The sequence below is a fragment of the Pyrenophora tritici-repentis genome, chromosome 7 (assembly GCF_003171515.1).
Source record: "Pyrenophora tritici-repentis strain M4 chromosome 7, whole genome shotgun sequence".
Classification (NCBI taxonomy): Eukaryota; Fungi; Ascomycota; class Dothideomycetes; order Pleosporales; family Pleosporaceae; genus Pyrenophora; species Pyrenophora tritici-repentis.
In genome coordinates, this window is record NC_089396.1 from 709,665 (window position 1) to 732,072 (window position 22,408).

The following is a 22,408-nucleotide window of genomic DNA, read 5'->3' on the forward strand; positions in this document are numbered from 1 at the left end:
ATGACTAACATTCATATGATCCACTGCACTTCGAGGCTCTAGAATCACTCATGATCATGCCTGGCGTCATCCAATCACCTAGTACATTATCGGCATTAGCGCATTGAATGTAGTCCGTCAACTAAGGGTGAAAAATATTGTAGAGTTGCGATATACTGAAGATCATAATCTCTAGTCATATATTGCCCCACAAGTTGCACCATATTTCAACAATTCAACAGTAGAAGCCTACCAAACAATCACATAGCAAAAACCCCACAAAACCATCCTAAGCCGTCCAGGCAGACTGACTAGACTTGAAATCAACCATAGGCCAATTAAGCCCCTTGTCCTGTGCCCCGATATTCCCCAGTCCTGCACAATTATACATGCCAACAGGATTGTTCTGCACAGCTTTTATGTACTGCAAATCCACACACAGCCTCGTTCCACTACTCGCCGCCAGCGCAATGCGGCCGTCAGCCATGGTGATCCACGTTTGCTGCTCGTTTGCGGTACCCACGGCAGCGCACTCGCGGACGTAGAGTAAGGCCATGTCTTTCCAGCCGGAGCGCGGGCCGGCGTCTATGCAGAGGGTGGTGGAGGCGAGGCGGATGCTGGTGCTGTTGGATGGGGCGGTGAGAAGCCAAGTTTGCGTCGAGGAGGAGGTAGTTTGTTGACTGTGGGGGTGGGTTAGGTTGGTGAGGAAGGCTGGATGAGTTAGGGCTGTACTTACACGACGAGGGCAGAGCCAGCAGTGCGTGCTTTGGGGACGATGACAAATTTAGGGTCTTGGGTTGAGGTTAGGTAGACTGTGCGTGGGCTGTCTGATTGGCATAGACCGGTTGCCGCGAGCGCGAGAAGTATGAGCGTGTTGGGAAACATGTTTGTTGCAAATGATGGGAGTTCTGCTGATAGAAAGATCAATGTTTCGCTGAATGCACAGCGAAGAGTGGATGCTTTATGGTGCTTGTGGCGAATTTGACTCTAGGAAACTTCAAAATGGGGTCACATATTGCGCTTACTTGTAACATTAACATATATATCAATTGCGTGGGGGACATTGGAAAGAGTTCATGTGGGGAAGACCTGCTCGGATTTGCTGTTGCTTCATGACCGCAATCTAATATTTACCCGAGACTGCCACTTAACGTCGGTAGTTGAAACAACCAGCTTACACCGGAAGCCAGCGAAACGAACGACCCAAATGTTTACTTGGAGACCAATGCCATATTCCAAGAGTAGAGCGCGGCCATTCTAAGCTGAAGATGACTTCTCATGTTTAGCTTCCTCTCTTCTCTTTCCTTCTTCCTTCAATTGAGCATCGTCCTCTCTATTCAGCTCCACCTGGGGCATGAGAAACCAAGCTGCGACAAAGGCAAGTGCATTCAATGCTGCGCCGACGATAAAAATGATACGGAAACCTCTCTTGTAGGCTGATGCAAGCGCAATCCGGACCAATTCCGCACGCTGCGTTCCAAACGTATGGCGAAAGAGATCTGGCGAATCGAGAGCAAGTGACATCTGCGAAATGTTCAAGCTGAATGATTCTAGAGATGAGCGGACCGAGTTGTTGATGATCGTGCCTGAGATTGCCAGACCAAGGGTGCCACCGAGGTTACGGATAAAGTTGCGTGTTGAAGTGACCACAGCCATGTGCTTGCGCTCCGTGCCCGCCTGCACAGCAATGAGCGACGGCTGCAATGTGTTTCCTAAACCGAGGCCGGCGAGGAGGCCGTAGCATACTTGCTGTGCAAGTGAAGGACTGTCGAGTGTAGAGATCAGTCCAAGACCAATTGCCCAAATCCCCCATCCCACGAGCAGGCACTCCCTATATCGTCCCGTCCAGTGTATCACTAGACCCGATAAAGTACTGAATAGCGCTGCAGATGTGTCAAAGATAGATACAACCGACGAGTATTCAGATGTGTCCACATACTTTGGGTGAGCGTGATAGGCAGCAACAGCGATGCAGCTTTGACAGCACTGTATCCATACACCAACTGGTAAAACGAGGGTATGTAATAGATTTGAACAAGAAAGTTCCAGCCGTTCACAAACATGGTCAGGGAGGCACCGTTGACGACTCTCGATTTGAAGATTTCCACTGACGAAGTTAGCTCAAAGCAATGCGATCAACAGATAGGAGGTGACTTACTCGGTATCAATGGAATGGTAGTGCCTTTCCATTGCCAACAGATGAAGGATGCTGAGATGATTATGCCAGCTGCCAGATTACAAATGACCTGAACCGACTCCCATTTGTATTCTCCGCCAGCCCATGTCAAAGAGAGCTGGGATGGTAAGCTAGGTTGTGATATCCAAAATGGGCCAACATACCACAAGAAGTGTTGAGCCGGCAAGTGCCAGAAAGACCCCAAAGAAATCTATGGCTGCTACTTTTCTGAAGTTGTTAGCGAGGTCCTAGCCCGAGTGTACTGCTACTCACTGTTTCCAGTTGCCATTGACTTTTCTCAGTGGCATGAAGAAAACGACACATCCGGTTGTCAGAATAGATATAAACAAATTCAACCGGAAGATCCATCTCCACGAGTCATGGCTCTGAGAAGCGATTGCGCCGCCAACAATTGGTCCGATTCCATTCGACAGTGCCACAACAGCGCCCTAGAGTAATGTCAGCGGCACCTCAGATTTCGTCACTGGGGTTACGTACCAAGATACCTTGATACTTCCCTCTTTCCCGCAGCGGAACGATGTCCGAGATGATAAGCTGAGCCATCGTCATCAGGCCACCACCACCCACACCCATGAACGCCCGGAAGACGATCAGCTGCATGGCTGACTGTGCCAATGACGCTGCCAGCGATCCAAAGAAGAAAATGAAGATGCCAATGAGCAATAAGACCTTCCGAGACCAGATGTCCGAAAGGCGCCCGTAAAGAAGTTGGAATGACGTTGATGTCAGGAAGTACGCTCCTGCTATCCATGCGCGTTCGGAACTCGCGTTGAGATCTTTACTTACAATGGTCAAACTGGCTGCGAGTGTCGTTTGATCCATCAATGCTAGCAGATCGACAGTTGAACAAGCCAAAAAGATCTACATGACATATGAGTACAGGTGACATTGGTGAGTTCTGTAGTCGTACGTACTATGATGATAGTTTTCTTCGGCACATAGTCTGATAGCAGATAAGTCAGCAAACTCTCATATATCAACATGCGTGAATGACTTACTGGTCTGCTCGTTGAGAACTAGCGTGGTTTCCTCTGCTGGAACAGGGATATTCTCCTCCGGCACCTGGATAGTCGATTGGGCCTCAGAATTGAAGCCATTCTTTGTCGTCATTGCCATTGGTCTGGTGGGAGGTTCGGTCTCTCTATACACGTAGCACCACAATAATAACTGAGGTGGACAATTGTGGTCCTGTTAGGTGAAGCAGCTCGAGACTTAATAAGGAGTGGAAGAGGCAGATGGGATAAGGTATTGAAGCATGTTGAGAACCATGGTGCGGATGTAAACGATAGCCTAGGCCTAAAATCGGATATTTGATGCTCAGACCAAGCGGGTCCTTCACCGCCGACGTCTCTTCCGTTTGAGTAGGCTCATCCGACAAGCGTCGATGTGGAATGTGGGTAGGTATGTGGACCCTTGTACAGCCGGAGTAGACTAAATAACGCCGAGCCTAAGGACGCATATGTGCCAGGCAAGTAGCCATTAGGTACTCGGGGCTATTCCAGTGACTGCTACTGGGTGGTGATCGATATGCCACTAATAACGTCGATGCAAGAGCGGGGGGTTGTATCAGCACGTCCCGGCACATCTGATGGTGAAGCCGCACTCGAGGCGTTGCATGAGAAGTCTTGAGACCACCCCCGTATCCGTTCTACTGTGTACAAACGTTGAAGTCAAATCCACTCTCTAATGTTGACATCTTGCTCCCAAGGTCGTCGTCCGAAGTTGAGCGAGATGTCAGATATACCCGGACAAGGACCGACTTTAGGACCATGTTTCTGAAAAATTGGGTGTCTTTCTAAACCGAGTTACCGATGAGGGGAGTGTGATCACGGGAAACATGGTGTTTGTCGGCACCTGGACAACGACATTGCTAGCGTTGGCGCTAAGACGCAAACATCCTAGTACCTTCTTAATTGGGCTCCATACTCCGACATCAATGTGCTCAATACGCCTCACAACTACCTCGAACAACATGATCTCACCCAATCAACATGTTGAACTAGGTGATCTCTAACGGAAGCCACTTCTACAGCGTGTGCGCATTAGCACGCTTATATGCTCACTGCGTTGCAGCAGAAACCCCGTCAAACAAGCCTATATTCAGTAGTGATGGTCGCAATAGTAAGTTTGTACCCGACAACCAGGATGTGACCCTGTTGAGAACATTTGCGTGAGTGTGTCTCGAACTCCGGTTGCGCAAACTGACACCGACGTTGCAGATCGCACGGGTTCATTAACAAAATCTGAGCGAGTACCGACATGTCACCACAGAAGCCATCATTTGTTAAAGAGCATGCATCTGCTGCTCCCACATCTTTCACACATCCCAAAATGGCTCAAAGGAACTTTCTCAACGCCTATACTGGGCCAAATGCCCTTCGCGACTACTTCGACCCTGATTGCCAGCCAATGATCCCCCTTGTCGAAATTCCTCAAAGCCTGAATCCATTCTACGACGATGGAGTCAGGATCCATGCGAAGATGATGTCCATGCATCCTGCAAACAACGTAAAGATCATGCCTGGTATGTACCAGTAGCGTTAATACAGCTTTCGGCGTACTGACTTCAACTCCAGCGTTAAACATGTTGCAGAAGGAAGTGCAGCCAGAAAAGTCGAAGACAGTCATCGAGTACAGTTCTGGGTCCACAGTGATCTCCCTGGCTCTCGTCTCCCGTATCAATCATGGGATCAACGATGTTCGCGCATTCTTGAGCAACAAGACTTCAGTACCAAAACTCAGACTCATGCAATTCTTTGGTCTAGACGTGTAAGAAGGACTTGATCCCTCTTTTCGCTCACGCTGACCACAGTAGCACTCTTTTTGGAGGTCCTTCCCAGCCAGAACCCCATGACGAGCGTGGCGGCATCTACCGAGCACAAATGATGGCCCAGGAAGATGAGACAGTTCTGAACGTCAACCAATACTACAATGACGCCGTGAGTTACCTACTCAACTTCTCAACAGGATCACTGCTGACCTTCGGAGAATTGGGAATCCCACGTTAAGTGGACTGGACCGCAGATCCACCAGCAGTTGCCTAGTATTCGCTTGATATGCGCTGGCATGGGTACCTCTGGGACCATGACGGGTCTCGGCCAATACTTCAAAGACGCCAAGCCTGCTGTATTCCGATTAGGGTATGTTACCGACCGGCTGATACGTAATACCTCAGCTAACAAATACCCGCAGTGTCTGTACCGCTGCTGGAGATCGAGTTCCTGGGCCGAGGTCTCTTGCACTTTTGAGTCCCGTAGAGTTCCCATGGCGTGACTCTGTAGACGCCATCGAAGAGGTGGGCTCGAAAGATGCTTTTAGCTTGTCTCTGAAACTCAGCCGAGAAGGATTGGTCTGTGGTCCATCCTCAGGCTTCAACTTACAGGGTATGCTTGCTTGTAGCTCCGAGCTCCCATGTCCTACGACTGACAACTCTAGGTCTCCTCAACTACCTCGCAAAGCTCAAAGCTGCTGGTACACTCTCTAAGCTGGCTGGTCCTTACGGTATCATCGACTGCGCTTTCGTCTGTTGCGATCTGCCATACCCATACTTGGACGAATACTTTGACAAGCTTGGCGACGCATCTTTTCACCCGATTCGTAACCAGGTACGTTTTTTTACATATCTTGTTCTTGCAACCTTCTGACTTGAAACAGAACCTTGCAGCGGTTGACCTATATCGGTACGATGAAGCATGGGAGCTTGATCCTAACACCGCCTTGTCGCACTTCACCAGCAGTACCCATGGAGCTGAGGCTGTCCTTCTCGACCTGAGAAAGCCAGAAGACTTCATCAAGAGCCACATACCAGGGTCATATAACCTACCACTACAAAGCTCCAATGCTACAACACCGAGTCCGTTCTCCGATGCCATGGTGCTTGAGAAGCAGTGGAAAGAACTGGAAGCGACATTCACCCTCGACTGTGTCAACGCACACGACCTTTCCGGCAAAGACGTCTACATTCTTTGTTACAATGGCGACACAGCTCGAGTTGCCACGAGTGTACTTCGTGCCAAGGGCATATCCGCAAGCAGTGTGAAGGGTGGCATTGCAGCGGTCAGGAACGACCTGCCACAGCTGCAGATGGCGGAGCGTGGAAGGGTTTTGGTACAGCAGGATTGGATCAAGACACCTGAAACTGTTACAAAAGAGCTGAGAATAGATTCGCTATCTCCTCCTGGAGCTCGCGAGCCCAACGAGAGGTCGGAGTGAAAAGGCAAGAGGCGAAAAAGCTTAATAAAGCTCTCGTCAAAATCAGATAGTTCTTGAGCTTAGTACGTGAACGAGGGTACCTTGGTACTGCAGAAGAGATAAATATCTTCGCGCACATATAGAAGAATCCATCTCCTATACCTCCCACTTACATGGCTTGCCACACGAGTCTTACGAGATTACTCTGTAATATGGTAAACCTGACTTGCATTGTTTCTGTCGTGTTTCGTCCGGGCTGAATGAGTTTCTTTTCTCAGCCTAGTTCACCTGTAACGCCTAAACTCCGCAGAGGTGTAAACATACTAGCCCCATTTGCCCAGGATTGCATAATCAAACTCCGTAACAACGCTAAATCCACACCTTCGGAGTTAGGCGTGTATATCCGCACTGGAAGTCAATGGCTTGGAATTTGATCTACAAATAACAGCGATTGGGAACTTATATTCAAAACTGCCTACATCTCAACCCGAGCGTGATCTCTCTTCCCAGGTACATCATGGCATCTATCGCGAAAGAAATTGCGCTCGTCACCGGCGCAAACAGTGGTATAGGTTTCGAAATTGCACATCAACTTCTCCAGAAGGGTACATATCATGTCCTGTTTGGCTGTCGCTCGATAGCGAAAGGCTCTGCCGCACTTCAAGATCTACAATCACGCAACCTGTCCGGCAGTATCGAATTTGTACATCTCGACGTGCAGAATGATGAACACATTAGCCAAGTCGCCTCATCAACCCAGCAAAAGCATGGCAAACTCGACGTTCTCTTCAACAATGCTGCTGTCGCGCTGCCGGAAGGCGCAACGGAGCGTGAGAAACTCGCCGCTGCATTCGATATAAACGCCACAGGACCATACCTTCTCGCCCAAGCACTGATCCCGCTTTTGAAGAAAAGCGCAAACTCAAGAATCATCAATATCTCTTCCGGGGCCGCGAGCATTGGCCGAAGGCTAGCGCCAGAAAGTCCCATGTACAAAATTCAATCGGTACCATACCGGGCCAGTAAAGTGGCGTTCAATATGGTGACTGCATGCTTACATGTCGAGTTTGGACGGGGCATCGACCAAATCGAAATGATGGACTCTGGAAAAAGCAAGGATAATGAAAGGGGCCCCGATGAGGACGAAAAGAAGATGAAGGTATTTTGCTACGATCCAGGGTTTACAGCCTCGAATCTGAGTCCACTTAATAAAGAGGAACTTGGCGCGAGGAGTGCAAAGGATACGGTGGATAGTATCATGGAGCTTGTGGAAGGCAAGAGAGACGAGGAAGTCGGAAGGTTCATTCATAATTCAGGGGGTTATTCCTGGTAGATAATCTACTTCATTTTCCTGGCCTTATGCACACTGTCTCATCGTTGAACTCGGATTCGGCTCCTTTCGCAGTATCCCGGCCCCATTAGTCACCCATGCACGCAAGGTATCATACGCATCTAGTCTTCCCCGCAGGCCTCCAGCGGTCTGGAACCTCCTTATCTATTCGTAATTCGGCGGCACTGAGCTTGCCAACACAATTAGGTCTGTCTATATTCTCACATGAGCACTGCTTTGATTTGGTCATGATCAACAAACCCTTTGTCCATCCTGCACTCAAAGCGCTCTCAGTCAACTTCTGTACCAGCCATCGTCTATCTCCTGGGTCTGACTCCCACCAATGCGGGGCTGCGATTTGATGTAACGTATGCTGCCATTTCTTGATTCAGCAGATCTAAATACATGTATCCTCACTTGTGTGAGCACCCAATGTTGTAACATGCTTTACAAGCGAGTGACGCGTACAAGCGAGTGACGCACCCCACCAACTTTGCGCACCTCTACACGCGTATATCTCAACCACCTTACAAGATGATGTATAGATATTAATAGAGTAGATTAAGCAGTATCTAAGGTATCTTTCTTGCACGTACGAGAGTTATGTCCAGTCTCTCTGCACTTCTTACAGCGCGCAAGAGCCTGGCGGCTCACGCCTGATCGCTCTCCTCCTTGACGCTGCTCACGAGCAATCTGCTGATCAGCCTCACGTTGAGCATATCCTCGCCAGCTCCCTTTGTTAAGACTCATCGCTGTTGTATACGCTTTTTTTACGGTGTTTGCGCGCTGACGCTGCCTCATTAGCCTTCTCAAGGCTGGCAATCCGATCGCGCATTAGCTCGGCTGAGAGCATCATCACCTCAGCGCCCTTCTTGAGCTGGTCAATCGCCTGAATGATCGAAGCTGGTGATGAGCTCTTATGCCGTCGCACGCGCTCACGTATTAACGTCGATTGAGCTTCAAGCTCGCGTACGTTGCTCGGCGTACAAGCTTCCCAGGGAGCCTCTGGTAGAGCAGCTGGAGTAGGCGTACGGAGCTGCACGTCTAGCTTCGATAGGACAGCGTCTGGCTGGAGAGGAACAAGGCCTGCGCCGCGGAAAGCTGAGCAGATATTGGCTGGCGTGAACGATCGATTAAACGCTGCCTTGAACGCTGGCAGAAACTCGAGCTTCGTGATGTGGTTGATGTGGTGGCGGATCAGGCTCTCCACCTCACGGCTGTACGCGCGCTTCAATGGCGAGAAGCAGCCAACGTCAAGAGGCTGGAGTAGGTGAGATGAGTGAGGTGGCATACAGAGCGTGTAGATGTTGTTCTCCTTGCAGAGCTCTTGAAACTCAAGAGAGTGGTGGCTCTTGTGGCCGTCAAAGACGAGCAGGCGACGCGCACCAACAACGCGAGTCTTCGTGTAAGCGTTGAAGTGCTTCAGCCACTCTACTCCTAGCTCGTTATTCGTCCAGCCGTTGTCACTAACTGCGATCGCCCAGTCGCGTGGGATATCCTCCTCATACCAGGCAGACAGGTGATACTGGCCAGCGAAGATGAGGAGTGGTGGGACTGACCAGCCAGCAGCGTTGATCGCCGCGATCAACGTTACCCACTCGCGATTACCAGGCTGGATAGCCTTTGGCCTGCCTCTCCTCTCTAACCCTGTCACGACGAGCTGAGTCGTGATCTTGCCCATCATAAAGCCGGCCTCGTCAAAGTTGTATACGTCATCATCGCAGATGCCGTACTTGGCCTTTGTCTCCTCTACAAGCTTAAATCAGCTCCTAATTAGGGCTGGATCCTCGCATAGAGCTCGCTGCCTATCGTACGCTCGATTGAAACATGTCGTGAGACTGTCTGTACGCTTAACAAAGTTGCGCGGCCAGTGGACGCCGACCTGACCAGCGCCGCGCGCAGCCAGCAGCTTATCAGCCATATCACGTACAGCTTCGTACGTAGGCGCAAATCCACGTGTATCTAAGTCGAGTATATATCTGACAACCACCTGCTCCTCTCGCTCGATAAGCTTCCTTGAGTTGGGCTGGCAATCGCGTCGGGCAGGTATTCCAGCGCGTCGGCGGCGGAGCGTCGCTTCAGCTACGTTGTAGATCGCTGCAGCAGGACGATTGCCCTGGATTTGTTGAGCATTAATAGATGAGATAGCAAGCTGAACATCAGCTTCATTTGAGAGCAATTGAGTAACGTTGCGTAGAGCCATTGTAGATTAAGATAGGTGAGGTGCGCAAAGTTGGTGGGGTGCGTCACTCGCTTGTACGCGTCACTCGCTTGTAACGTGCACGGACAGCTCATGCCCGGAGACACCTCGTGCCCCGCCGAACACCATATCCACCACTTCAAAAGTGAGGCTATTGAGCCACGTACAATAGCTATTATCATGAGATTCTGTAGAGGGGCTGTAATTAGATGCTTGCAATCAACTTGTACTATCTATATTTTTGTGGGAGGTTGACGTTGCGGCCACGTGATGTGACTTTGGCTGGAGTAGCAGATAGCTCATCTCCAGCTTGAACACCAGCGTGAGCAGCGCTAGCGCGTTTTTGACGCTTGTTACTTGGTGAGAGTACTCGTGAGGCTTTACGCTTGCGTTGTTGAGCTTGTTGGATAGATTTTTTCTGGTGTTGAGCTTCAACTTTGCGCGCGCGTTCAGCTGCTTTCTCAGCTCGCTCAACCTCCTTCATCTCTTTGAGCCTCTGCCTCTCCACACGCTTCTCCTCGAGTTCAACTTGACGCTGCAGTCGAGCCTCCTCGCGCTGCTTCTTGGCCCGTGCTTTTTAGAGTTTCTCCTCCGTCTCATCTCGCTCCTGTACTGCTTCTCTAACTTGAGCCTCACGCAACTTGCGAGGAGACTAGAAGACAGCGCTACCGTGATATTCCTGGCGCTGTTGAAGGTCAAGAGCTTTGCCCTTCTTCCTTTGCTTCTTTTTGTGTTGAAGAGCCTCCTTTAAGCCCTTATTCTTATGCTTTAAAAGCTCATTCTGAACAGAGAGATGGTGGACGCTTGAACGCAGCTTTCTTGCCTTATACTGATGGCTATTAGTGACAGCAGCTCGAACTAATCGATCTATCTTTCTCTAATCATGATTAGAGAGCCCTGATGATGAGCTTCTCTTAGCCTCTGGCGTGCTAGCAAATCTACGGAGGATAACGTTGGTATCTATCGGCCAGATCCTAGTAGCTTCGAAGGCCTTCAATATGAGGCTCTCCGTGAAGGAGGATATCTAGGCGCTCTAGAAGAGTGGGAAGAAGTCTCCTTTCTTGATTGGAGCGAGACCTTGAGCCTTATAGAGATGGTTGGTGAGCTCGTTAGAGTAAGCTTAAGAGAGAGGCTTGAATAGCACTACGTTAAGCGGCTGGAGCGTATGAGTCGAATGGGGGGGAAGGATTATAAGGAGGATCCTGTGGCGATCACAGTAGTCGATAAACTCTATCGTGACATGAGATCTATGGCTATTAAGGATAAGCAATCGCCATCTCCCTGATCGCTGCTTTGTATAGCGATCAAACACCTGCTCTAGCTAAGCTAGACCTATGTTATCGTTTGACCAGCCTGTTAGAGATGATGAGACAAAGACCTTATATTCTCCTGCCTTGATATCCTCTACCCAACTTAATCGTATAGCTCCTTTTTTAGCTGCGTAGATAAGGCTTGGGGGCAGCGAGCTCCTATCGGCGCAGCAACAGGCCAGGAGTGTCAGAAACTCGCGTGATCTATCCTGGAGAGATGCTCGAACCTCCTTCTTCTCCCATTGACGCCTGCTGAATATTCTCTTGCTTCTGCCTATCAAGCTAATTAAGAAGCCCTTCTCATCTATATTGTATATATCTCGAGCCTCAAGGTGATATTCAGTGATCTTTCGATGCAGTAGCTCGAAGTAGAGACGGTATTTTGACTCAGAATCAGCCAGGTGGCGAACACGATCCATAGCGGTGGTCCACTTTGAGATTATATGGATCTGGTGTCTGGTGATGAAGTGAGAAACCCATCGATCGCTCAGCTGCCGATGGGCTATTTCAGATGAGAAATTCCTAATTATCTCTCTCGTAGGAGGAAGGCCTCTCTCTGTAAGCTTTGTGATATATCGTATAAGCTCTAGCTCTTGTTGTTGGTCGAGAGCTTGTTGATTTAAGTATCCATCCTCCCGAGACGCTGTGACGCCTCTCCACCTTCGCCCCAGCGTTGAGCGGTTAACCTGGTATTTCTCAGCAACTTCCCTCAACGTAAAGTGTTCTCCTAGATCACGCGATTTCAAATCTTCAATTGCATCGTCGATAGGTGCCATGGCTGTAGCGTTATAGTCTGTTGAAGTTGTGGTGTTGAGACGCGGCTTGGTGTTCGGCGGGGCACGAGGTGTCTCCGGGCATGAGCTGTCCGTGCACGTTAAAGCATGTTATTTGAAACTTCAATGTTGTGATTGTAGATATGATCAGTTACCCTGACCGGAAGAATGGCGAAGAACGATCCAAGGCATCCCCCAAAACTACCGCATCCAAAAGTCCTCAAACGATTACACCGACGAAGCAAATTCGCGACCAAAAAGTACCTCTAGCCCGGAGAAGAACGATTGTGTAATCACAAATCTGTCTGGCATCTCCTTACTACTCTGGTAATCCTTGCTCTTATTTGCTACGCTTCCTCCTTGGCGGCTTCGGCGGCTTCTTACTTCTTAGGCGGACCGCAGTGAGCGTCGTTGTATTTTTCGCCGCCGCCTGTCACCAAAGGTATACATCCATTGTCTTCACTTATGCATGGGAACTATACATAATAGTCGTTAGAAAACCTTAATCATGCCAGAAAACGGAAGCTGTTGAAACTTACGTCTTTAGAACATGGAACCCCTACGTCGCCGATTTTGCATTGTTGGCCATCCATTTTACATGTCTAACTCTGATTAGTACTGCCCTAAGAAAAGATGTAGTTGTGTAGAAGAAGTACTAACCCAGTAGCCGTTACCGGCGAGCGAAAGAGATGCCAATGAAAGAGACAGAATAGTAGATACGAGGAACTTCATCTTCAGACTTGTCATTAAGCAAATCAAACAAACTTTGGACGCTGATTTGATTTGTTTGTACAAAACTTAAGATTGTATTTGAGTTGTTTAGTTTGATAGTGTTTTAGGAGGCCGTTTGTTTGAAAGTTTGATAGATTTGATACTGTTTAGGTGCTGATCTAATCGTATATCGTATATATTACTAAGCTTCGCTGTCCCACTTGCATATTTCGTATATTGCAGCTACCTCAGCGTCAGTTACATCGCCTGAGTTGTAATCAGATGGAGGCTTAAAGCCAGCGTCGCGCCAGCTTCGTATACACTGTATTGCTGCAAGCAGTTGTGACCCAATTTTGCGTCGCCTTGGCTCTAATAAATCACCGAGCTCGCTGAACAGCCGCTCGCACTCACAACTTGAGGCTGGTATTGTTAATATATCGATCGCCATACGCGCTAGGTTAGGATACTTTGGGCGTAGGCTTATCCAATAGCTAACAGGATTACTACCTTGTTCGAACTGCTCCTGCGTCCAGCGGAGTTCAAACCGTCGCCAACGCTCCAGCTCATCCATCTCTGTCACCTCAACAATGCCATAAGGCTCCGCATTAACGAGCGCGTTGATGGCGTCGTTGATACCACTTGAGAGCCGCACTGGTGGGCGACTTTGGCGCTGTATTTGCGGCTTATAGAACGCCCAAAGTTGTTTCAACCCAGCGTTGTTTGCCTCAAGCCAGCTCGGTTTGTCGCGCCAGCTGTTCTCACAGTAGTTCTTGTAGTATGGGTGGAGGCAGGTAGCGGCAAAGTATGCGGGTGATTCGTCGAGCTTAGTGTAATACGCGTTAAGCTTTGCCCAAGCTGCGCGTAGGTTGATAGGAAGGTGATCTTCTGGCGCGCTATTGGCATTATAGTCGACGCTTTCGTGGTTTTTAAGTAGCTGCTCGTACACGGCAAGTACAGCTTCGAAGACAGGTATAACCTCGTATATCGCGCCGAAACGGCCAGCTTTACCGCGAGCTTCAAGCCGTTTTGTCGCCTCCTTTAGCGGCTCCAACACTGATATATACTGGGTTATTACCGCCCAATCGTCAGCCGTAAGCCCATTAGATCTCATCCAAGCTGGTACTTTAGTGAGCTTATTGTTACGGCTACGCGCGTACGCGTCGGCGCCCATCGTCCTTTCGATGTGGCTTTGGGCGTACTCATCAACGGCGTTATGGAGTTTTGCGGCGCGTACAAAGGTGTCGTGAAAGCTGTTCCAGCGCGTGACGACTGGCTTTACCGGCTCGAGTATTTCCTGCTTTTGGTCGGGAGCCTTAGCGTTAACACGGCGCTGGCAATCGGCAAAAAGATCGTGTTGTTGCGGTGTTTGGATGTAGTTGATGATATCGATTAGTACACCAAGCGGACCTTGCTGCCGCCATTCTTGTAGGTAGGCTGCCTCTGTTTTGTGCTCGTCCTGATCATTATCGTACGCGTCCTTATCAAAGCCGAAGATAATCATCTGTCCGACTAAGTTAAGTGTGTGAGGGCCGCAGCGGAGGCGGTGATGGCTTGCTGTAAATTCAAAGCGTTGGGCGAGTTTGGTGACGGCGGTGTCATTAGCGTACGCGTTGTCGAGCACAAAGTACCCAAGCTGGCTACGTGTTATACCGAAGACATCGATTATATTGCCAACAACTTCAGCTATCCTCTCGCCCGTGTGGGCGCCCGTAAGCTGAGGCAGCGCGATAGGTAGGTCCCTGATAGTGCCGTCGGCGTCAGCAAAATGAGCAACAACTCCAAAGAAGCCGCGCTTGCCGCCTTTTGTCGTCCAGCCATCGAAGCTTATATAGATTTTACTAATAGCCGACGAGAGCATCTGAACAACCTGCGGCTCCATATAGCGATACAGCCTCATCACGAAGCTAGCTACACTGTTGTGACTTACCCACAGCGCGTCAGCTGCCTCCGGGTTGGCAAACTCTATCATCTGCCTAAACGCAGGCGTTTCGAACTCGCGGAGAGGGTGGTTATTGTCGACAAGCCACGTAACAGCGGCGTATCGAAAGCGCTGTACGTCGAAGTTTCCGAGCTCGTTAGCGACGCCTTGAGGTACATCGACACCGCCCTCGGTCATCATCTTAAGCGTCGTTTGGCCTCGCGGTAGTGTAATCGAATCCAGTTTGCCCTTGCGATCGTAGCCGTGGCCAAGTAGCTTCTGCGCGAGGTGGTTGATAGCGTTACTGGTCGACTTTGTAACCTCTGGATAGGCGCAAAAGATCTTACGATGATGGCAGTATTTGCAAACAAAGAACGTACGATGAGGCTCACGGAGAGAGGCAACGCGGTAACCGTACTGATATACCCAACTTTTGTTGCGCTTCAACGTACGCAGCGGCTTCGTAAAACGCGGTAAACGCTTCCAATCAATGCCGTCAAAGTTGTCCGTAAACTCGTCATCAAAGCCAGTATCATCCCCGCCTTCGATAGCCTCACTTGTAGCCTCCGTAGCAGCCCTACTACCCTCGGCCGGCGGTTGTATAGTAGCTTCTGGTATAGCGTCGCGCAACTGCGACTCGAACGGCGCGTCTTCGGTGGCCTGGCTTGCTGCAGCAGCTAGGGCTTTACGTGGCGAGGTGCGGATAGACAGCTCAGGCTGCGAATCGTCCATCAGGATAGGCTGCGATGCACTGCCTTTAGCTGTTTTGGCGCGCTTGTGGGGGCCGTGGGGGCCGGGGGTGCCCTCGGCGGCGCGTTTTAGGTTACGAAGCGGCATTTTCGGCGTGTTGGGCAACGAGAAACACTAAAACGTGCTGTAGAGACGGTAGTGTAGCTGCAAAAGATGGCTAACAGCGATATAGAAGATGGGAGATGGGATATAAGATAGCGGTCATCGACGGCTAGCGACGCTCGTGTAGTTATATGATGACTAAGCTAGATGCAACACAAGAAAACTATCGCGAAATTGCTACCTCCGCTATCTCAAAAACATCATTAAAGTCGATCTTAAAGCACCTTAGGACATCATCTATAGAACAGCTCGCTATGTAATATTAGTCAAACAGTCAAACAAACTAAACAAATTTCGATCGTACGTTTGATTTGTTTGTATATTTCTATAGGCAGCGTTTGGTTTGTTTAATTTGCTTATAGTCAAGCAAATCAAACAAACTATTCAAACGCGTTTGCTTAATGACAAGTCTGTTCATCTTGATAGTAGGACAGGTGGAATGCGACGGGATGTTTGTAAGGTGTAGAGATTTCAGTTTAATTTTGTGAAACACAAAGTTGAGAATGAGGAATAGGGGACTATGGATTTATATGTAGAAATTGACGGCTGAGATTTCAGGATCGTTAGGAAAAAAGAGGAGGCAAGACTTGCATAACTGCAACTCCTGTCGATATCCGTCTTCGTGATAGATTTTTATCTTCCTATCCCCTAAGCGTTCTTCGGTTATTTGCCTGCGTGGTTGCACCACTAATAGAACTGCCGTAGTAAGCACCGAAATTCAAAGCTGTCCACAGGCCAAAGATCGAATGATTTGAAGTAGCACATTCGGCGCCTACGTGTACTCCTATACCCACCTTCGAAGCTCCTCTTCTGCTTCTAGCTACCTAGATATCACCTGATGGTTGCGCGAGCCGACTTATTGCGGATACCTACTTCCTAGGTAGATAAGCTCGCTTCTCAGGCGAAAGAATAGAAGTGACGACACTAGTATTCGCTTGGCTTTCTCGTATCGGTACTCTTCCACCGAAATTGCAGCGACATAACGCCATATCATTATGAGCATTCGGCAATGGGCATAGCAAGCTCGGTAGACTTCCCTATTTCATCCCATCACCAAGGCTGTGCCGAGGTTTACTACCTTGTAAAGAATTTTAAACGCGTATTTATACTTGTCGAGGATCTACTTTCGCTTCATCAGCCACTTCCAAAGCTCTTGGGAACCGCCTATCATCATTCAAGATGGTCAATGTCAACAAAACCCTCGTTTTCCTAGCTGCTGCTGTAGCTGTGAGCGCAGGCGTCATAGAGAAACGTCAAGGGAGCTATGTGCGTTGATCAGTTCTGTATATGGTTTTATCACATCTAACTCTCGTCTGTCTAGTGGTGCAACACGCAAATGCAGACTTGTCACACTGGGCTTTCTACAGATATAATTTACGATTGTACACTGGTAATAAGCCCTCCTCCTTTCGGACTACAGATCTAATTGAATGTCAGAGCAAGTGCACTACTGCACAGGGGCATGGATGCATACCAAACGTTACCAACAACGGCAAGTACAATGCATGGTGCTCTTGAGCACCTAAATCTGCCTATACTGCGGGACAAGCTCAGCTAGACCTATGTAGCTACGAATAAGCATGGCCCTTATGTGTCGCCTTCGCCTTCGACATCTACATCTACTTCTCGCGCACATAGCTCACATTTGAAGCTACGCTTTTCCTCTCTGTATTGGTGCCAGTCTTTCCCTTAGCTACGAGTACCGCACGAGCTTTGTCTGGATTCCCGTAGACCATTCTCTTTCTTTTCTTAATAATTACCGCATTGTCTTATTCATTAGCTTTTTTGTTATTGCTTTGTAGTGTACGTATCTCTTTCTTTTCCGTGCTGACCCGATGAGATCAGTCGAGCTTTTGCATGATCAGGTAATTAGAGGCTTCTTAATCGACCCGCCAAGACGTCTCGATCATTGGATGCGTTTCTTCCAGCATGGAACTAGGTACAGAGGCCTCTGATCAAAGCCAACGCCAAGTTTGGCATGGACCACGTCTTTTCCGTCAATTCTGATTGGGTGCTTGGATCCAAACAGCCGAATGCACCATTCTACGAATAAATCCCTCAGCTGACTGGAAAGACACAGTATAGAGAGCCAAAAAGAGGCTGGACATGAAAGTGATTTGTGTGGTAACCGATCTATGATCCAATTTTGCACGTCATTTTAGGTTTGAAGCCTATGGCTTCGAAGAGGATGCTACACTCTATCACGCCAGTGTTGCGGTTAAATTGAACATCCATGCTTCGCCAAGTCGGCCAGAGAATCGCCAAGCTACTCTGCTTACCTCAAGACGCAGTTGGAACCGTTCAGAAAACAGCCCATTTATCTGGATTCGTTTGTTTTTTCTCAGCTTGAGATTTTGGATGCGATCATCCCGAGGTCCATGCTACGGAGTTCAAAGAGTGCAACCGGCACATCATAATACGAACCCGAGGAATCTTGGAGGCCGACATCGAAGATGCCCACGATCCAGATGTACATTTCAAGCTGGCGGTAGAATCTATCAGGAACTTGGAGCCAAAGATGTAGAGATGCTGGATCTGGGGGAAGGAAATTGGACGATGTCACCCAGAACATTGCTCGGGACTTGGCAATGGGGCAGTGAGGTGCCGTTCGGTACCTAGGTAATTATACCGGTGTTGCCCACAGAGCATGGAACCCAGAACTATCAAGAAGCAAACTTTTGAATCGTAAATTGTCGGCATTGTGCTGATGGTTGAGGTTGATGATGTCCATTTAAAATTCTCATCCTCGGCTGAGGCTCCACGCTAAACCTATTTGAGCTTCTTGGGAGAGAGTTAAGAAGCAAATGTTCTCAACCCTCTAGGCCCATAATACCTTCAGGACACCATGACACCATGTATTTACATCATCCGTCACGGAGAAGCCGCGCACAATGTACATCGCGGCTACGCAGAGCGCGACCCGCCCTTGACCAAAAGGGGCAGCCGCACCACCAAACACACCTATCTTCCAACCCAGCCCGATTTAATCCTGATCTCGCCAATGAAACGCACACTTCAAACTGCTATAAACATGTTTCCTTTTCTAGCAGGCCAAGCTCCGTCCGATATCCCTGTGCAGGTCTTGCCAGATCTGCGAGAAGCAAATGACGCAATTTGCAACAAGGGATCGTCACGCGCAGAGCTAGAAACTAAGTTTCCGCAGTTCGACTTTTCGGAGTGTAGTACGGAGTGGGATTATGAAGAGCATACGACAGAGCGCGCTATAGAACGTGCAGAACGAGTAAGGGAAAGGCTAAAGGAGCTCTCGACAACGTACAATAGAATCGCCGTCATCACACATCGGGACATTAAAGCATTTATGGTCAAGGGTAAGCGTTTCGGACTCGCAGAAGTTCGATGCTATCGCTTTGCATCAGAAGAAGAATCACGAGATGAGAAGATTAGGAGGGGCTTGAACTGTGATACATTGGAAGAGCAGGATTTTGGACCTACGGTCTTGATCCTTGAAGAAAGTCAGCGTAAAGATCTTGGAACTCAGAGAGCTTCCGATCTTTAGACGCATTCCTCTCAGCAAGATGAGTAAAATGAAAGTGCAGCGGAAGCTGCGTCAGCGAGTCGCTCACGCTGTGTGGGCCGGGTGTATGACAGGAGGGGCGTTGATGGGCGGACCTCGATAGCTTCGACTTCATCTAGAAGAACATTAAGATCCAGCATTGAGCTTGTAAAAGCTTGTAGTCCAGGCGATGAAAGAGGTGAAATATCCGGGGTTCCCATCGGACCCAACAAAGGAGTCGTCAGGGGTGAAACAAAGGGCGAAGGACGGCGACAGAGGTTGTCGCAATGTCCTAGAAATAATCCGCAGATGATGCAGGGGTCTATTCCATCGTCGCTGCCAGAGTTTCCGGCCTCTTCGGAGCTTGAAAGTTGACGCGCGGATTGCTGGGCTGTACAGTATTCGTACAAGTCCTCGGTCTCCTGAAAATAGTCAACGCCGGCAGTTTGAGTAGCGACATCTACCACCCATCCAGTAATGGCGGGACGGTAGATGTAATCTTCGGGCTAGTATAGTAGTCCATACTATGCAAATCAGATCCGTAGTCAGGTATATGCCGCTGCAGGCGAGTAATATGCATGACGCGGCCGTCAGCCGTAAATTCTACCGTGATGTCAAGTTCTTCCAGCAGCTCATCACTGATGCAAATGTTGATAGGCGACACAGATTCACCAACAAGAGTCTCAGTATCCGACATGGTGTTTTCGGGATGCAATGAAAGGGTAAAGACTTGAATGATGTTCACGTCGTGTTACTGCTCGTGGTGGAGTAAATGAGCTATTGGAAGAAGGAAAAACAGGAGGTTGATATTAAACCAAACGGACGTGAACATTGTAGATGGACATTACTTTGTGAATTAATGACCATATAACATGGTTGGCAAGCGAGCGGCGCACCCAAAAACACACCAAAAAGCGGAGTTTTGGGAACTGAATATCTCAACAACCACCAAATAGATTTTTCTTAAAAGTTTTACTAGAACTCTAGGATTATAATTCTATAAGATCCTATGGTTACAGGGCCCTAGCTACTCTAGATGTAGAGATATAGAGTTTGGGGGCTAAAAAAATGGAAATTTTTCGTTTTTGCTTGACAACTCTACAACCGAGTTAGCTATAGTCCTATAACTATACAATCTACATGCTTATGTGTGTGCAGCTTCACAGTAAGATTTTAAGAAAAATCTATTTGGTGGTTGTTGAGATATTCAGTTGCCAAAACTCCGCTTTTTGGTGTGTTTTTGGGTGCGCCGCTCGCTTGCCAACCATGTTAACGCTACAGGAACTCAAATGCGAGGCTTGAACAGAGTTCTCGCTCTGTGAGACTCGGTTTCCAGGGTCTAGTAGCTAGTCCCCGTGCTGTTGTTGTTGCTGTCGCCATAGTGGGTGCCTTGAATCACATGGGTGTCGCAAGTGCTCGACCAGGTGAAAGGCCAGGGTCCTAACGGTCACCCACGACTGTATTTAAAGCCCATTGCCACTGCTCTCGACTACAAACCTACATCACACAGTGCACTGCTTAACGCTACTGGTTCCACTGCGCAAAAGCTCTTTTCTCTGCCACCGATCGTCTCTCGAGACGGCCTCTCCAATTCCACAAGTTTACCCCTTTCCAACCACACACACGACCATGCCCAGCTCAAAGAAAGCATCGTCCCCACCTGGTAAGTCGAATCAAAATACTCTTACACGCGACGCTCGCGCATTCAAGAATGCTCATTGCACCATTAAAGACAAGACTGTCTCTCTTTCACTTAGCAATCCCGCTCCTGAAGAACTTGCTAAAAACTACCATCAGAGCACCCTATCGTGTATCGAGGAAGAACATCGCAAGCGAATCCATACCAACAACAACTTAGCTAGCGGCTGTGGTGTGGTACATGGTCGCTATACTACTCCCAGGCGCGTGAGCTTCTCGAACAACCTCTCTATACGCGATTTCGATGGAGACAGAGCTCCAAGCTCTGTAGGGAAAGACACTCGAGCCGTATCACCCGCTCCTACGCAAGACGAGGATCTAGGAGTAGCTCCTGTAGCGAACGCAAATCACGACTGGGCTCTAGATATGGCCTCGGCAGCTGGGGAAGATGACAGCGAGGAGGATGATGGCCCTTTTTCGCGCCAGCCCAGCTGTCGACCTGAGCCCTACCACCATCCTGAACCCTCTCGACAACCCTTCCCTTCTCTTGAACCTCTGCCCTATCGCCGACCTTCCCCCTCTAGACAGCCTTCCCCCTACCGACAACCTTCCCCCTGCCGATAACCAGAATACATTCGTCAAACCGAACCCATCCGTCACCCCCAACCCTTTCCGCCTCCCCCAGTCTTTCTTATTTCCCCCCCCCCTCTCCCTCGCCTCTTGAACCCTTCTCCTACCCTCCACCCTGGTTTCATCCACCATCTCGCCAACCCGAGCCTGTCCGCCAAAATCTAACCACCGACACACCCTGCTGCGACTGCGACCCCTGTCTCCACACTCAACTCCATATCCTAGACCTAGCCCTCTCTTCCCTCTTCCTCCCTGACCGCAGGGCCGCTATGGCCGCCATTGCAGAAGCTCGTCAGCGCCTCTGCGATGCCCGGTACGGCGAGAAGCACCGAATGCGTTGTGCAAGTCGCTTGACAAGGAAGGTGGAAGACTTGGTCATAGAGGCGGTGCGGCATGTCCAAGATGGTGGGACACACGAGGATTCCGATGGTGGGAATTACGAGGGTTCCGATGATGACGGTTTCAACGATGAGAGTTACGACAGTTGGGGTGATGACAGTTGGGGTGGTGACAGTTCCGAATGATGGTGGATATGAGTAGGAGGATGTGGTATCCATCAAGGGATCGGGGGAGTTGCAGATGGCGATAGAGTGGATACATGGGTTAGATTTGGATGTGGAAGGGGGATATAGGGTGAGTGTTGTTGGTTATAGGCAGCGCCATCAGGCAGGGGGATTGAGATGGGTGATAATGTTGTTGTCTAATCAATAAGGAAACTGAAGATACCGGGCTAGAGATTGAGTCCAAAACACGACGCCAAGAACAAGCCTGTAATATATAGTTTCTTTCCATAGAAGCTGTTATGTTCTCAGTGTACACAATTAATCACCGAATAGTAAATGCACACCAGCTTCTACTTCAACAAAAAGCTCCGTCTATATAGACAAGACGCTTGCTACCAAACTCCAACAAGCAGGTGAACAAGTAGGTTATACATGAGATGGAAGCTGCAATCATACAACCCAACACATGTTCCTGTAAAACTGCTACCTAGGCAGACCTCGAGTGTGAGGTTCCGCGACTCGCAGATACGACAATCGATATCCAATCATATGTGGGAACCACCAACCCGCATCCAGCCTACTGCATATCCCTCTTAGCCATCCCTCTCCCCAGGCAGAAAAATCATCCTCAAGTAATCAATGATAAAACATGAACAACTTTT

At 49.1% G+C, this 22,408-nt stretch overlaps 10 protein-coding genes across 10 annotated transcripts; 4 read left to right on the forward strand and 6 right to left on the reverse strand.

Annotated features, from left to right (window-relative positions):
- Window positions 1-268: 268 nt before the first annotated feature.
- Window positions 269-864, reverse strand: PtrM4_126770 (Ricin-B-lectin multi-domain protein; the record flags this gene model as incomplete). Its single annotated transcript, XM_001939751.1, has 2 exons — window positions 269-659; window positions 716-864. The coding sequence occupies 2 exons, from the start codon at window positions 862-864 to the stop codon at window positions 269-271; spliced, it is 540 nt and encodes a 179-aa protein (XP_001939786.1).
- A 372-nt stretch (window positions 865-1,236) lies between these two features.
- PtrM4_126780 (ProP, Permease major facilitator superfamily) lies at window positions 1,237-3,286 on the reverse strand (the record flags this gene model as incomplete). Its single annotated transcript, XM_066108778.1, has 8 exons — window positions 1,237-1,862; window positions 1,919-2,086; window positions 2,138-2,273; window positions 2,320-2,383; window positions 2,429-2,604; window positions 2,654-3,037; window positions 3,091-3,119; window positions 3,175-3,286. 8 exons carry the CDS (start codon window positions 3,284-3,286, stop codon window positions 1,237-1,239), a joined length of 1,695 nt encoding a protein of 564 aa, XP_065960770.1.
- Window positions 3,287-4,507: 1,221 nt separating this feature from the next.
- PtrM4_126790 (CysK, Cysteine synthase) lies at window positions 4,508-6,388 on the forward strand (the record flags this gene model as incomplete). Its single annotated transcript, XM_001939753.1, has 7 exons — window positions 4,508-4,700; window positions 4,753-4,945; window positions 4,992-5,115; window positions 5,165-5,316; window positions 5,369-5,559; window positions 5,612-5,781; window positions 5,831-6,388. 7 exons carry the CDS (start codon window positions 4,508-4,510, stop codon window positions 6,386-6,388), a joined length of 1,581 nt encoding a protein of 526 aa, XP_001939788.1.
- A 496-nt stretch (window positions 6,389-6,884) lies between these two features.
- Window positions 6,885-7,700, forward strand: PtrM4_126800 (FabG, Dehydrogenase with different specificities (related to short-chain alcohol dehydrogenase); the record flags this gene model as incomplete). Its single annotated transcript, XM_001939754.2, has 1 exon — window positions 6,885-7,700. The coding sequence occupies one exon, from the start codon at window positions 6,885-6,887 to the stop codon at window positions 7,698-7,700; it is 816 nt and encodes a 271-aa protein (XP_001939789.1).
- A 736-nt stretch (window positions 7,701-8,436) lies between these two features.
- Window positions 8,437-9,900, reverse strand: PtrM4_126810 (uncharacterized protein; the record flags this gene model as incomplete). The annotated part of the gene is made up of 2 exons (XM_066108779.1): window positions 8,437-9,446; window positions 9,546-9,900. The coding sequence occupies 2 exons, from the start codon at window positions 9,898-9,900 to the stop codon at window positions 8,437-8,439; spliced, it is 1,365 nt and encodes a 454-aa protein (XP_065960771.1).
- Window positions 9,901-10,126: 226 nt separating this feature from the next.
- On the reverse strand, window positions 10,127-11,983 carry PtrM4_126820 (uncharacterized protein; the record flags this gene model as incomplete). The annotated part of the gene is made up of 3 exons (XM_066108780.1): window positions 10,127-10,470; window positions 10,567-10,726; window positions 11,276-11,983. The coding sequence occupies 3 exons, from the start codon at window positions 11,981-11,983 to the stop codon at window positions 10,127-10,129; spliced, it is 1,212 nt and encodes a 403-aa protein (XP_065960772.1).
- A 599-nt stretch (window positions 11,984-12,582) lies between these two features.
- Window positions 12,583-15,446, reverse strand: PtrM4_126830 (Dimer-Tnp-hAT domain containing protein; the record flags this gene model as incomplete). Its single annotated transcript, XM_066108781.1, has 2 exons — window positions 12,583-12,586; window positions 12,895-15,446. The coding sequence occupies 2 exons, from the start codon at window positions 15,444-15,446 to the stop codon at window positions 12,583-12,585; spliced, it is 2,556 nt and encodes an 851-aa protein (XP_065960773.1).
- Window positions 15,447-16,640: 1,194 nt separating this feature from the next.
- On the forward strand, window positions 16,641-16,979 carry PtrM4_126840 (uncharacterized protein; the record flags this gene model as incomplete). The annotated part of the gene is made up of 3 exons (XM_066108782.1): window positions 16,641-16,727; window positions 16,783-16,851; window positions 16,899-16,979. The coding sequence occupies 3 exons, from the start codon at window positions 16,641-16,643 to the stop codon at window positions 16,977-16,979; spliced, it is 237 nt and encodes a 78-aa protein (XP_065960774.1).
- Window positions 16,980-18,492: 1,513 nt separating this feature from the next.
- Window positions 18,493-18,978, forward strand: PtrM4_126850 (uncharacterized protein; the record flags this gene model as incomplete). Its single annotated transcript, XM_001939756.2, has 1 exon — window positions 18,493-18,978. One exon carries the CDS (start codon window positions 18,493-18,495, stop codon window positions 18,976-18,978), a length of 486 nt encoding a protein of 161 aa, XP_001939791.2.
- A 2,492-nt stretch (window positions 18,979-21,470) lies between these two features.
- Window positions 21,471-21,800, reverse strand: PtrM4_126860 (uncharacterized protein; the record flags this gene model as incomplete). The annotated part of the gene is made up of 1 exon (XM_066108783.1): window positions 21,471-21,800. One exon carries the CDS (start codon window positions 21,798-21,800, stop codon window positions 21,471-21,473), a length of 330 nt encoding a protein of 109 aa, XP_065960775.1.
- Window positions 21,801-22,408: the final 608 nt, after the last annotated feature.